Below are 15,739 nucleotides of genomic sequence, written 5' to 3' on the forward strand. Positions count from 1 at the left end.
AGGTTTTAATTTCTCTGTCTAATCTCAATGAGATCCTTGGTGGGTAGAGTAATCTTGTTTGTAAGTTTTTCCATTTCATCACTTAAAATATGTCCTGCCACTCCCTTCTGGCTTGCAGAGTTTCTGCTGAAAGATGAGCTGTTAAACTTATGGGGATTCCATTGTATGTTTTTTGTTGCTATATCCATGCTGCTTTTAATATTTTTTCTTTGTATTTAATTTTTGATAGTTTGATTAATGTGTGTCTTGGTGTGTTTCTCCTTGGATTTATACTGAATGGGACTCTGCACTTCCTGGACTTGATTAACTATTTCCTTTCCCATATTAGCTAAATTTTAAAATATAATCTCTTCAAATATTTTCTCAGTCCCTTTCTTTTTCTCTTCTTCTCCTGGGACCCCTATAATTTGAATGTTGGTGCGTTTAATGTTGTCCCAGAGGTCTCTGAGACTGTCCTCAATTCTTTTCCTTCTTTTTTCTTTATTCTGCTCTGTGGTAGTTATTTCCACTCTTTTATCTTCCAGATCACTTATCCGTTCTTCTGCCTTAGTTATTCTGCTATTGTTTCCTTGTAGAGAATTTTTAATTTCATTTATTTTGTGGTTCATCATTGTTTGCTTGCTCGTTAGTTCTTTTAGGTCCTTGTTAAATGTTTCTTGTATTTTCTCCATTCTATTTCCAAGATTTTGGATCATCTTACTATCATTACTCTGAATTCTTTTTCAGGTAGACTGCCTATTTCCTCTTCATTTGTTTGGTCTGGTGGGTTTTTACTTTGCTCCTTCATCTGCTCTGTATTTCTCTGTCTTCTCATTTTGCTTAACTTGCTGCATTTGAGGTCTCCTTTTCCCAGGCTGCAGGTTCGTAGTTCACATTATTTTGGGTGTCTTCCCCCAGTGGCTAAGGTTGGTTCAGTGGGTTGTGTAGGCTTCCTGGTGGAGGGGACTGGTGCCTGTGTTCTGGTGGATGAGGCTGGATCTTGTCTTTCTGGTGCACAGGACTGCGTCCCGTGGTGTGTTTTGGGGTGTCTGTGGGCTTATTATGATTTTAGGCAGCCTCTCTGCCAATGGGTGGGATTGTGTTCCTGTCTTGCTAGTTGCTTGGCATGGGGTATCCAGCACCGTAGCTTGCTGGTCATTGAGTGGAGCTGGATCTTAATGTTGAGATGGAGATTTCTGGGATACCTTTTGCCATTTGATATTTCACCATTTGGTCTCTGGTGGACCAATGTCCTGAACTCAGCTCTCCCACGTTAGAAGCTCAGGCCTGACAGCTGGCCAGAGCACCAAGACCCTATCAGCCACAAGGCTCAGAAGAAAAAGGAGAGAAAAATAAAGAAAGAATAAAATAAATTAAATAAAATAACGTTATTAAAAGAAAATATATATATTATTAAAATTTAAAAAATAAAGAAGTAATAAAAAAAAGAAAGAAAGAAGAGAGCAACCAAACAAATAAACAAATCCACCAGTGATAACAAGTGCTAAAAACTATAATGAAAAAAAAAAAAACTAGTTAGACAGAACCCAAGATAAATGGTAAAAGCAAAGCTATACAGACAAAATCACACAAAGAAGCATACACACACACACACTCACAAAACGGGAAAAAGGAAATATATATATATATACACATATATGAAAAGAAAGAGAGCAACCAAATCAATAAAAAATCTACCACTGATTATAAGTTCTAAATACTAAACTAAGATAAACATAAAACCAGAAACAAATTAGATGAAGAAACAAACCCCAAGTACACAGTTGCTCCCAAAGTCCACCACCTCAATTTTGGGATGATTCATTGTCCATTCAGTTATTCCACAGATGCAGGGTACATCAAGCTGATTGTGGAGTTGATTGTGTTGATTGTGCTGCTCCTGAGGCTGCTGGGAGAAATGTCCCTTTCTCTTCTTTGTTCACACAGCTCCTGGTGTTCAGCTTTGGATCTCATCCTGCCTCTGCATGTAGGTCGCCTGAGAGTGTCTGTTCCCCACCTTTTGGGAAATCTGAGGTCTTCTGCCAGTGTCAGTGGGTGCTCTGTAGGAGTTGTTCCACATGTAGATGTATTTTTGATGTACCTGTGGGGAGGAAGGTGATCTCCACATCTTACTCCTCTGCCATCTTGAAGGTCCCCCCCATGGTGAAGTTCCGATACAGATATTCATTTCCTCCTTAACAAGAAGGTAATAATTCTTAACCAGAAAGACCAGGAGAAGGCTTGCTATTTTATTCTCCATACAATTCTCTTTTTTGTCTAAATTCTCTTTGCCCTGGAATTTAGCTTCCTCACATCAGGATAATTTGTAGGACTATAAACTCAATTCTCAAAGTTTTAAATATCAAGTTTTTACCTACTTATTTCTGAGGATGATTCCTTCCCATACCTGTTCTTGCTATGAGGCTAGCTCCTTGCTTTGTTTGTCAAAATGAACTCTAAAATCAGACCTCAGTTGGAAATGTAGCTCTATCACTTACCGCTGTGAGTTCAACCCCTTTGGACATCAATATCTTCCTCTGTTCAATGCAGATACTAGCAGAGGTAGTAACCTACCTCCTATGTTACTGTAATAAGTTTAAAAAATTAATGTATCCAGAGGACTAAGAGCCAGGATGCATGTTGTAAGCATTCAATGCATTTAACTTGCTGTTGCTGTTATTAGCATCAGCATTATTAATAATTCCTTGAATCATTACTTGGCTGATTATCAATTATTCTGGACTTTCTCTTCCTGCTTAGTGTCTGTATTAGTCAGGGTTCTCCAGAGAAATAGAACCCATAGAGGAATAGATAGATAGATATAATTTATGTACATAGATATATATATGAGTTATTATAAGGAATTGGCTTATGTGATTATGGAGGCTTAAATCTACAAGCTGGAGATCTAAGAAAGCCAGTGGAATAATTTGAAGGCCTGAGATCTGATAGTATAGATTCCAGTTTGGGCCTGAAGGCCTTAGAAGCAGGAGCTCTGAGGGCAAGAGAAGATCAACATCCCAGCTCAACAGTCAGGCAATGAATGAATTCAAACTTCCTCTGTCTTTTTGTTCCATTTGGAATCTCAGTGGATTGAATGATGCTCTCCTATGTTGGGGAGGGTGATCTGCTTTACTCAGTTCACCAATTCAAATGCTTATCTTTTCTGGAAACACCCTCACAGACATACCCAGAAATAGTGTGTAATCAGATACCTGGGCATCCCATGGCCGGTCAAGTTGATGCATTGAACTAACCATCACAGTGTCCAAACTGAAACAGGTAACCTTGTAGGCAGAAAAATGAACACAGTGATAATTCTTGTCCTCAAGGTCTTTCCAAGTACCACTTAGACATTAGAATCGAACCTCTTGGGACCCACTCTGTGTGCTGCACCCACACGTAGGTCCCATGGAGCACCCCACTTCATCCATCTCAACAACTCGGCAAGACAGGCAGAGCTGGCCCTTCCACCCTGACTTCACCTGAGCATGGGGTCACTCAGGGTGGTAAGTCACCACCTCATGTCACATAGTTCATAAGCCATGTTGTGAACATCCAAACTCTCTCATTTTCTCCAAGTCTAGTGCTTTCTTAGCTGTAATTTATTGCTTCCTGTGTCTTTGGCGATAATCCCCGGTGCAGCCATTAAACAAAAAGCCTTATGTGGTTTTAAATATTGAAATATTTATCAAAATGTCCTTACTAAGGACAAAATAATTTATTCCCCCAAGAAAATGAAATCAGATTTTTTTCCTGTCTGTTCTTTTATAAGTGATGCAATCAAGACCAAACTTGCTGTCTCCTAGAACATTAAGACTCTGGCACTGTTCTCTCAGACCGTCTGAAACCTCATAAAGACTGGAGGACATTTGAAGAAAACACAAGCCTCAGAGCATGGGGATAGAGAGGCCCTTAGGAATCCTGCCTCAGATACTGACTTCAATAATAGTCCTTTAAGAAGAATATCCAACTGACAAAATAGCCTTTCTTTCTTCAGGTGCCTCTTATGAGACCTATTTTGACCCAGAAAGTTTATTTTGGATGATCAGAGAGTTTTTGAGTGGGAGGAGACTTGAGAGGTAAATTGGAAGAACCCTATTTTGTTGTCAGTGGTAAAGCTACGTGACATGCCCCATGTCACACCAAAAGGAAGTAGAATTTCACTGACGGGACCTAGATCTCTTGATTCTTAGTTCAGTGTCCCCTCTTCTCTGAGCCTTTCACCATAAGTCCCTGGTTATGTTTTTCACACCAGCTACAGATGACCTTCCCAAAGAGCTATGAGCCCAGGGCATTAAGTACACAACATGCAGAAGTCAGCTCAATTTTAAACCCATCCCTCTGGCCAGCCAAGTCCTAGCCTTGTTTAAGACCTGATTTCTAGATTCCATTCTAACTCCCTTACTTTTCTCCTCTGTTATGTGACTTGATTTCTTTCCCTCTAAGTGGGCTTGATCAAGTTTGCCTTTATCTGCGCTCAGGAAATTATTTAATACAATATAAGGTCACTCGTGTGAAAGGGTATGTGACATATGGTAGTGATTACCTAGTGAAGGAACAAAGCCCAGCGAGGGAACACAAAAGCACATTTTCTGCTGCCAATGAGCAGCACCGAGGAAAGCAAATAATCTGTGTGTAATGCTGTCAGTAAGCTCGAGGCACAGGCTAGTGGAAATCCCAGAAGGGAGTCTGTGAGCGATGGAGACAGAGCTAATGAAAGGAAATAAAGAAATGAACTTTGCAGAGTGCCTTGTCGCTTCCTGTGGCATTGTGATTAGGGCTCAGACACCCAGCCAGACGAACCTGGGTTGAAATCCAGTCTCCAAACCTTGTGAATTTTTGATGTTGGTCACATTTTATAACCTCTTTGAGCCTTAGTTTATTTGCAACAGAAAAAACAAGGAATCATAATAATATGTACTTTGCTGAGTTATTGTGGAGGTTGTAAACACTGACTTTGAGCATGAAAGCTTAAAAAATATTAGCTGTTGTTGTTGTTGTTGTTATTATTATTATTATTATTATTATTATTACATCACTAGCACTTTTATCATCATCATCCCGGCTTAAGGTATCATGGTTTATCCTACCTGGAAAGGACCAGTAGATTATCTCAACTATATATGCAAACTATTTATATTTTGTTGTATATGTGTTTGTGGACATGGTTATATAATCTTTTTATCCAAAATCACAGGTCACATACACTTTGGAATTCAGAATTTGGAATTTGGGGACTTTAGATAAATTATACACACAATATAGTATATGCTACATAACAATCCCAGCAAATTCTAGAGAAGCACCCCATAATCAATCAGATTCACTTTCATGTCAGGTGTTCCCAAGAACACCTCTAGGACTGGCGATGTGCTAGTAAGATTCACAGAACTCAGCATATAGTTGTGCTCATGGCTATGATTTATTACAACAAAAGGACACAAAGCACAATCAGCAATGATAAAAGGCTCAAGAGGCAAAGTCCAGAGGAAACCAGGCATAAGCCTCCAAGAGTCTTCTCTCAGAAGAGACACACAGGATGTGCTTAATTTCTCCAGCTACACATTGTGACAACACATGTGAAATGTTGTCTGCCACAGAAGCTCATTAGAGATTCAGTGAGCAGAGTTTTTACTGGGGACTCGACACATCAACACCCTCTGCCTAGTACATACCAAAATTCAAGACTCCTGGAAGAAAAAGACAGGTGTTTGGCATACACCACATGGTTTCTGTGAATGGTTTAGCACAGTGAGTCCCTCATATGTGATGGAATGGAAGCAACCCCCTGAATCCAAGTTCCCAGGAAAGGGGGAACCTTGCATTCAGGCCTTTCTAAAGAAAGCAGTCTCAGGCCTGCCATGTTAACTCTTTCCACACAACTTTCTGTGGCAAAATGTATGAATAATTACACTAACAGTGATAAAGGCCATAATTAGCCTCATGTCACTTCAGGTCAGGCTTTGCCACCAAATCAACTCAGATTAGGTCAGATATTGCTATAAAAGGCATTGTGAAAATCTTCTGGTTTGAAGAGCTTCTTGGGTTTTGTAATTATAGATAAGTGATTACAGTTCTATTTTTTTTCTCTCTCCCCACCCCATTCTTCCTTTTTTCCTTTTTCCTTCCCTCCCTCCCTCTCTCCTTCCTCCCTCCCTTCTTCCTTCCTCCCTCCTTCCCTTGCTCCCTCCCTTCTTCCTTCTTACCTTTACCTTTGTTCAGTTTCATTATTAAGTAAAATGTATAAAAATAACACAAAAAGCAGGAGGCTAGAAATGGAAGTGTGTTATTATAGGTTTTATACTACATATAAAGTGGTGTGACATCACTTGAAGGTAGACTGTGATAGGTTCAAGACAAACCCTAAAGCGATGACTGAAATAACAAAACAAATAGTACAGCTAATGACCCAAAAGGAGACAAAATGGAATCACAATATATTCAATTAATCCCAAAGAAGGTAGAAAAAGAGAGAAAGGGAACAATGAACAGATGGGACAAATAGAAAACCAATAGCAAGATAATAGATTTAAGTCTAATTATATCTATAATCACAGTACATGTAAATAGCCCAAACATTCCAATTAAAAAGCAAACTGTTAGATTGGATAAAAAAGCAAGATCCACCTATATGCTGTCTAAGAGAAGTGAACTTTATAAAGGATGCAAATAGTTTAGAAATAAAATCATGGAAAAGATAAACTATGAATGCACTAAAAACAAGTGGAGTGGGTATATTAATATCCCACAAAGTAAATTTCAAAGAATATTAGTAGCAATAAATAAGGTAACTTTGTAATGATAAAAATGTCAATCAAGAGGACAAAAAATATGAAATGTTTATGTATCTTACTAAGCTTTAAAATTAAGAGAATTCCCTGGCATTCCAGTGGTTAGGACTCTGCCCTTTCACTGCTGAGGGCCCGAGTTCAGGGAACTAAGATCCTGAAAACCGCGCGGTGCAACCAAAAAATAAATACATAAATAAAATAAAATTCACGAGGTAAAATCTACTGAAATTGCAGAGAAAGTGACAAATTAAAAAATATAGTCAGATATTTTTATACGCCTTCCTCAATAATTGATAGAATAAGCAGGCATAAAATCAACAAGCATGTAAAAATGTCGAACAAAATTATCGACAAACTTGACTTATTTTACACATGTAGAACAATCCACTTCAAAACATCAGAATACACATTCTTTTCAACCACACATGGAACATTTATAAAGATATAATTTGGGCCAGAAAACAAGTTTCAATGAATTAAAAAAGATTCAAATCATGCAAAGCATGTTCTCTGATAAATTAAGAATTAAATTAGAATTCAAACACAGAAAGATCTCTTGAAAACCCCTAAAATATGGAAACTAAGTTACACACATCTAAGTAATCCATGTGTCAAAGAAGCAATTAAAATGATAATTAGGAAACATTTTAAATGCAAAAAGAAAATGAAAACATAGCATAGTAGAATTTGTTGAATACCATAAAATAACATTAGGGTGATATTTATAGTACTAAACAATTCTGTTAAACAGAACAACTTTCTTAAGTCAATGACCTATGTTTTTTCTTTAAGAATCTAGGAAAAAAGGGGGACCACATTAAACTCAAAGTAAGTAGGAAAAAAATAATAAAGATAAAAATAGAACTCAGTAAAATAGAAAATAGAGAAAATAAATGAAACTGAAATTATTTGAGAAGATCAAGAGCATATAATATTGATAAACCAGTCAGAATTGATGTGAAAAAAAGAGAGAAGAGACAAATGGGTCAGATTTTATCTCAACTGATTCTACAGACATTAGTGCATATCAAGGAAAATTTATAAATAACTACCCCAATAAATCCAACAATATAGATTAACTAGACAAATTTCTTGAAAGACACAAACCAATAAACCTCATGCAAGAAGAAATATATCATTTGACTATTTGAAAAATTGAAATTTTAGTTAAAAACCTTTCTTCAAAGGAAACTCCAAGCCCAAGTGGCTTCACTGGTGCATTCTAGCAAATATTTAAGGAAGAAATAATGCACAAATAAACACAAACTGTCTGTAGTAGGCAGAATTTCAAGGTGGCCCTATAAATTTCCAGCCCCTGGCGTACACACACCTTCTCTCAGTCATTCGACCAAAAAATAATCCAGGTATTACTGTGACAGAATGCAATTAACATCCCAGATTAGTTGACTTTAAAGCGGGGAGATTATCTGGGCAGGTCTTTAGAAGTAGAGCTTTTTCTCAGGCAAGTCACAGAGGAGGAAATGAGAAAGACTTGAAACAGAAATTGGATCTGATGCACTGTTGCTGGCTTGAAGACAAAGGGGGGCGTATGGCAAGGAATATGAGGAGACTCTAGGAGATGAGTGTGGTCTGACAGCTAGCAAGGAAGCAGAGACATCAGTCCTACAACTGCAAGGAACTGAATCCTATGAACAAGAATGAGCTTGGAAGTGGAGGTTTCCCCCCAAGCCTCTGGATAAGATCCCAGTTCAGCCAATATCTTGCTTCCAGCTTCATGATATGCTGAGCAGAGTATGCAGCCAGCCCACAATGGGATGCTGAGCTAATAAATTGTATTGTTTTAAGCCAGGAAGCATGCACTTATTTTGTATGCAGCAAAAGAAAACTAATGCTTCCCAACTCATTCTATGAAGTCAGCATTACCCTGATAGTAGAACCAGACAAAGGCATTACAAAAAAGGAAGGTAATCGATTAATATCCTTCATGCTCAGTGATGCAAAAATTCTAAACAAGGTTTAGCAAATTGAATCTAACAATATATGAAAAGGATAATCTACCATGACCAAGAGCCATGTTAACCAATTTAAAAAGAAAAAACAGAACAATCTCAACAACTGCAGAAAAAGCATCTGACAAAACTCAAAATCCATTCTTGGCTTAAGAAAACTTCAGCAAACCAGGAACAAAAGTGAACATCTTCAACCTGATACTCTATGGTTAACAGCACACGTAATGGTGAAATACTAAATGCTGTTCCCCTAAGACTGGAAAAAAGCAAAGATGACTGCTCTCACCACTTATATTCAACAGTGAACAGGGGGCTCTTTCCAGTGCAGCAAAACCAGAAGAGAAATAAAATCTAGCCAATTTGAAAGGAAAACAGAAAAACAAACTTTTTATTCCTGGATGGTATGATCATCTATGTGGAAAATTTAATTGACTGTATATGTGTATATATATATATGTATATATATAAATGTATATATACTGACAACAATCAGAAATTGAAATTTATAAAACAATAGCATCTACAATTATTTAAAAATGAACTATTTAGTTATAAATCTAACCAAAGATGTATAATATCTGTATCATGAAAGCCACAAAACCTTGTTGAGAGAAATTAAAGGAGGCCTAAAAAAAATGGAGATATATTTTCTTATTTATGTGTTGGAAGATTCAATACTTTTAAGCTATTGCTCTCTCCCAATTGATCTATAGATTAACACAACTCCAATCAAAATTTCCACAAACTTCTTTATGAAAAAGGACAAGCTGCTTCTAAAACTCATATGCAAATGCAAAGAACCTAGACATCTAAAACAGCTTTGGAAAAGAAAAACTAATTTGCAGTACTAACACCACCGGACTTTAAAAACTCATTATAAGCTCCAGAAATCAAGACTGCAGTATTAGTGTCAAGATAAACAAAGAGATTAAGATAAACAAATTGATCAATAGATAAATGGAACAGAATAGAGTCCAGAAATAGATATATGGACACATATATGCACCACTAATTTTTTCCTATTTGAATTTATTTTATTTAATTTTTAATTTTTATTGGAGTATAGTTGATCAGCATTGGTTTTTGACAAAGCTGCAAAAGCAATTCAGTGGAGAAAGGAAAGTCTGAAAAAATTGGATATACGTATGTGAAATTAAAAACAAAAAAATAACTTTGGTCCATAACACATACTAAAAAACTGAGACAAAATTAATCATGGATCTAAATGTAAAACCTAAAACTATGAAACTTTGAGAAGAAAACATAGGAGAAAGTCTTTGTGACCTAGGATTAGGCAAATACTTTTTTTTCAGATACAACATCAAAGCATGATTATAAGTAAATGATTTTTTAATTGACTTCATCAAAATTTTGAAATGTCTGCTCTGTTGGATGAATAAAAATACAAGCCACAGACTGGGAGGATATTTGTAAAGCCTAGATCTGATAAAGCTCTTGAATCCAGAATACATGTACATAAACAATTCTCAAAACCCAACAATGACAAACAACACAATTTTGTAAGCGAGCAAAAAATTTCTCAAACACTTTATCATGGTAGATATATGAATGGCCAATTAGTACATGCAAACATGCTAAACATCACAAATCATTAAGACTATGCAAATTAAAGCCACTGCATACCTACTGGAATGGCTAAAATTTAAAACCATACTAAGTGCTGGAAAGTAGTTGGAGAAATTGGAGTGCTCATATACTGCCATTGGGAATGTAAAATGGTACATCCACTTTGGAAAATAATTGGCAATTACTTTAAAAATTAAACATACAGGTACCATACGAGCCATTCATTCTACTCCTAGTTATTTGCTCAAGAGAAAAGAAAGCCTATGTTCTTTCAAATATTTGTACACAAATATTCATAGCAGCTTTATTTGTAATTGCTGTAAGTTGGAAAGAACTCAAATGTCCATCACCAAATAATTGGATAAACAAAGTACAGTGTATCCATACCATGGAAACAACTCAGCAATAATAAATTAGCCATTGGTATACACTTCAACCTGGATGAATCTTGCAGTAATAATACTGAGTGAAAGAAGCCAGATAAAAATTCTGTATGACTCCATTTACATAAACTCTAAGAAATGCAAATTAATCTATAGTTATAGAAAGCAAGGAAGGGATTGCAAAGGGGCACATGGAAACTTTTGCCGGTGATTGATATGTTCACTGCCTTGATTGTGGTGATGGTTTTATGGATGTATAAATAAATCAAAACTTATTAAATTGTACACCTTAATAGGTATACTTAATAGTATGTATTACAGGTCAACCATACCTCAATTTTTTCAAGTAAGAGTTACAACAAATACTAGTGTAGTATCCATTTCTAATAATGACACATTTAATACAGTTGAACAAAATTAATTTTAAAGTTTACAATGTCCTGAGAAAGAGTGCTTTGACAATTCCTTCTAAGTTAGTCTCTCTAACTGAAATGGAATTCAACCAGTTAGTAGACTCACTAAACGTGTTTTTTTTTTAAGATTTAGTTAAATGGTTCTATCTGTACAAGTCTTCCTACTCTCCAACTAAAACAGCAAACACAACAAAAGCCCATCTATAGATACCACTGGGATTTGTGTTCCATAGTTAAGTTGTAATCCCTGGCAACAAATCCTTGTCATTTCCAAATCCTTGTTCCCCTCCCTCCCCTGAGCTTCAGCCTGTGAGAAGTGGAAGTAGGAGATAGCAGGCTAACGCCAAACTTTATTTATTCAAGTATATTCCTTTAATATGGGGCATTCACTCTCCTTTAGTATTTGTCCTAAGTGGAAGTAGGCATAGCCTATTTTAACCCACCCATAAAATAAGCAAATAAAAATATATGTTTACTTCTCTTTGTTCCTTATTCCCTCTCAAACTCACCTAAAACTAAAAGAGCTCTGTTTTATATGAAAAGACCCATGCATGCAGAGATTTATTTCCTTAAAATCTGGCATCTCTATAAAGAAAACTGCCTATGTATAGCCATATAGGAAAAAAAGATAAGCCTTAAAAGGAAAGAGATTATTTTTAGTCCATTGTACGTGTATTTTAGAAAATACCTTTGCCATATGAATTCATGGAGGAGGGTCTGTCTGAGATGTGATCCTTTTATTCTTGAAAAGAGGGCAACAGAAACTTCTATAAAACCTATCAAAAACCACAGGATGAGTCCAGAAGGACTGGGGGAGGCTGAGTCTCTGAGACACAGGTGGGTCTCCTTAATTTTGAAACTTACCTAGGCCTTTTATGTCATTGTGATGGGGCTGTGCCTTTGCCTAACAAATGCCCTCACACTTCACAGGGCTTGCCATAGGAGGGGGGAGGGATGACTTGGCAGAGCTTCTTTGCAGATTACTGGAAGCCTGTGTTCCTCCTGGGCTGTGTAAGGATAAACCCAGCACCACTTAATAGGGCTGGTGATTTTTCTTGTCCTTTACCGTTTGGAGAAGGATATTGACAGTAGAGCATGCCAGGTCATTGACTCATGTACAGTGGAAACTGCCAGAGTGCAGAGCAGAGAACCACACCCACCTCCTAAACTTCACGCTCTTCATACTAGTGATGAAGTACTCAAACAAGATCCAAAATTATTCTTAAAAGTTCTGAGAAATTACAGTATGATAAAGGTTAACAACACCAGTGATGTCATTTGGATATCATGCACCCTACACTGTACACCTCCTGATAAGATGTGACAATAAAGGTACTTCAGCTAGGTGATACTTGTACCAAAAACGAACAAACAACAACAAAAACAAAAAACAGAAACAGCTAGACCCCAGTCTAATCAAAAGAAAAAAAAAAAAGACCAACCCAGATTGGAGGATATTCTAAGTACACCTGGCCAGTACTCCTCAAGGCTGTCAAGGTCAAAACCAGGAAACTGTCACAGATCAGAGGAGACTGGGAGAGGTGACAGCTAAATGTAGTGTGGTACCCTGGACTAGATCCTGGAACAGAAACAGCCCATTAATGGAAAAACTGATGAAATTTAAACTCTGGAGTTTAGCTGAGAGTAAATACCAATGTCAGTTCTCTAACTGTGACAAATGTATCATGGTGCTTTATGACATTACCAATGAGGGAACCAGGATGAAGGGCGTTCAGGAACTCTGTACTATCTTTGCAACTTTTCTGTTAATCTAAAATTACCCTAAAACAGAAAGGTTATTAGAAAAGCTCAAAAATTATTCTGAAAAAGGATGTTTGTACCTTGTTGAAACAGTATCTAAAAAGAAAATTTATAGCTGACAAGGATGATGGGTAAATAAATGAAATAGGTAAACTTATCTAAGCATATGATGTTCTTAACTCTTGGCCTTTTTTGCCCTAAATTTCATTGTTGTCTTCCAAAAAACAAAGTTGGAAAGTCAGGCAAAACTAACAAGTAATTTGAATTAAAAAAAAAACAAAGTCTTTAGAAAAATGTAAGTTCCCAAATCTATGGGACATAAAGAGCTACACAAGGGAAAAGATAACACTGGATTTTTTTTTTGGTGCCCCCCCCCTCCTTGCAAACACATATCCAATGTAACACACAGCATATAATTACTGTTTATGCAACTGTCCCGTCCTTTACACCTTGATTTCCTTGTGAGGCAGTAGTCTATACATTGAAAAGTAGTCTTCAGAATCATCAGATATAGTATAAATAAATCTCAGCTTTCCAACTTACTAGCAGGGGCTCTCAACATTTCTCTAAGCTGTGCTTTAATCAAATTAGGTACTGCTAACTAATCTTCCAAGGTTCCTGGGAGCATTTCACAGGTACTCAATAAATGTTACTATCTTTTCTTCATTAAGGTGCAGAGAAAAAGGTGTGTTTCCATGGAAAATTATGCATTGCCTAGAGCAAATCCTTCCAGATGATCTGATTGTAGCCTCTCATTGCCCTTGAACTACTTTATAACTTGATTATTTTTAGATAATTCATAGCAATGCAAAATAATCCTTCTGTATAGTTATGCAAATTAATTCTGTCTTGCGGAGGGACCACTCTCCTCTCCACCTTTGGAAAAGGTGGTTTTGCATCCATTGGCAAATTCATTTCAAGATTATTTTACTCCATTGTTGGAGGAGGTCATTGAGTGGATGTGACCGCAAGTTGATCCTCGAGCTGGACCTGGGCAAAGAGAGGCTCCTCATACCTTGCCTGTTTTTGTAATGTACGCTCTGTCCACCTTTCCCACAGTGGGAAACATTTTCAAGGATGTAGCCTTGAGAGAAGAAGGTGTTGCTGAGACCATCTGAGTCCCATTAAGGTCTCTATATTTAAACTTTTAAAATTCTGGCAGGCAGGTAAGGAGATACTATACTGGTTCTGTAGCCTCCCAAGACAAGCCTCCGGTGTAACTTCTCTTGCTTATTAAAACTGCTAGCGATCTGGTGTAGCCTGCCTCATTCTTCCATTGCTCCCTGCCCTCCGTGTATGGGGTCCAGTTTGCAAACCAACACCCATATAAATTTTTTTGTTTTGTTTTCCTCTTTGAACTGGTTGTAACATTTTAGCAGGTTCCTCTCATTAATAAGTGTTTAAATAAAATCTCTGAACACATGTTCACTTGACATCTGTATAGGAGTCACAATTTTACCATTTGGGGAAAATTATCCTTTAATAAGGATGTGTATATTATTTTACTCATCTTTGCATTCCCAATGCCTATCCTGATTTAAGATGTGTAGTAAAGGTTCATCAAATAGAATTGACACTGCCTTTCAAAAATGCAAAGAAGGGGGGCTTCCCTGGTGGCGCAATGGTTGAGAGTCCGCCTGCCGATGCAGGGGACACGGGTTCGTGCCCCGGTCTGGGAAGATCCCACATGCCGTGGAGCGGCTGGGCCCGTGAGCCATGGCCGCTGAGCCTGCGCGTCCAGAGCCTGCGTGTCCAGAGCCTGTGCTCCGCAACGGGAGAGGCCACAACAGTGAGAGGCCCGCGTACTGAAAAAAAAAACCAAAAAACAAAAATGCAAAGAAGAAATCTTGCAAACTGAGATGAAATTCAACAAAGACATTGGGCTGCCTACTGAAGGTCTTCACAGAGCTGTAAAGAAGGAGGAAAGTTCCAATGTAAGGTCAGCAGTATTTTCCTGAGGGAGTCAGCTGTGGCCTTATCCATTAAGAGCCAGAACCCAGCCAGTCTTTGCTTAGGAGGAAATGTAGCTACTTTGCGGCTACAGAGCCAGAAGCAATCATTGCCATTTAAAGGATGCTGAGAAGGCTGTAGCGGAGGTAGTTTACCATTAGCAATAGTAATCCTCAATGCATACCTGCTAACTATCCAAACAGTCGAGGAGCTCATGCTGTCCCCAAAGACCTATGTGAAGCATTACCCAAAGATAATGCTTAAGACCAAAGATTTTAGGTTCAGACTGGACTAGGTTCAAACTCCTGCATGTATTGCCTACATGATCATGGGACCGGGAGAGCAATTTGCATGGAAACTTGGGTCTAGCACACAGTATCACTCAATAAAAGTAACTCTTACATTACAATTACTGGAGAACTGAGATAAAGTTGTAATAAAAAATCCCAAGGAAATTCAAAAGAGAAGACAGGATGGGGTATAGTTATTTCATTTGTGATAATATTCTAAAATTGCCTTCATTAATCACCATCATGATCATTCAGCCCCCTGCCCTCATTTACTACTGGAAATCTGAAGCTGCTGGGAGTTGCTGAGGGGCTTTCCCAAAGTGGCCTGTTAAAAACATGTCAGACTTGCTTTTAGAACTTAGACTCCCACCCTCTAGACTCAGAACTCTTTCTGAAATCCTGCACCAACTCCATGTCCCAGCTGGATGGCATCAGGGCTTCTTTCTGCTTCAAACAGCCCATCAGAGCACTTTAAAGAAAAATATAAAAAAGCATGATGCAACTTTGAGTTTAGGAGGACCTGGATGTCATTAGCAGTGCACCTGAGACCAGCATTCCCTAAAATTTTGCACAAGGTCTCTGACTTTAATGGCTTCAGCTAGTTGACTTCTT

General features: G+C 37.6%; 1 protein-coding gene across 1 annotated transcript in view; it reads right to left on the reverse strand.

The window, feature by feature from the left end:
• Positions 1–15,053, reverse strand: part of LOC132488139 (growth factor receptor-bound protein 10-like) — a 30,928-nt gene extending 15,875 nt beyond the window's left edge. The window contains 1 exon segment of the mRNA XM_060096094.1: positions 14,779–15,053. Coding sequence (XP_059952077.1) covers positions 14,779–15,053 — 275 coding nt within the window.
• Between the last annotated feature and the right edge of the window lie 686 nt (positions 15,054–15,739).

This window comes from Mesoplodon densirostris, chromosome 4, assembly GCF_025265405.1.
Source record: "Mesoplodon densirostris isolate mMesDen1 chromosome 4, mMesDen1 primary haplotype, whole genome shotgun sequence".
Lineage (NCBI taxonomy): Eukaryota > Metazoa > Chordata > Mammalia > Artiodactyla > Ziphiidae > Mesoplodon > Mesoplodon densirostris.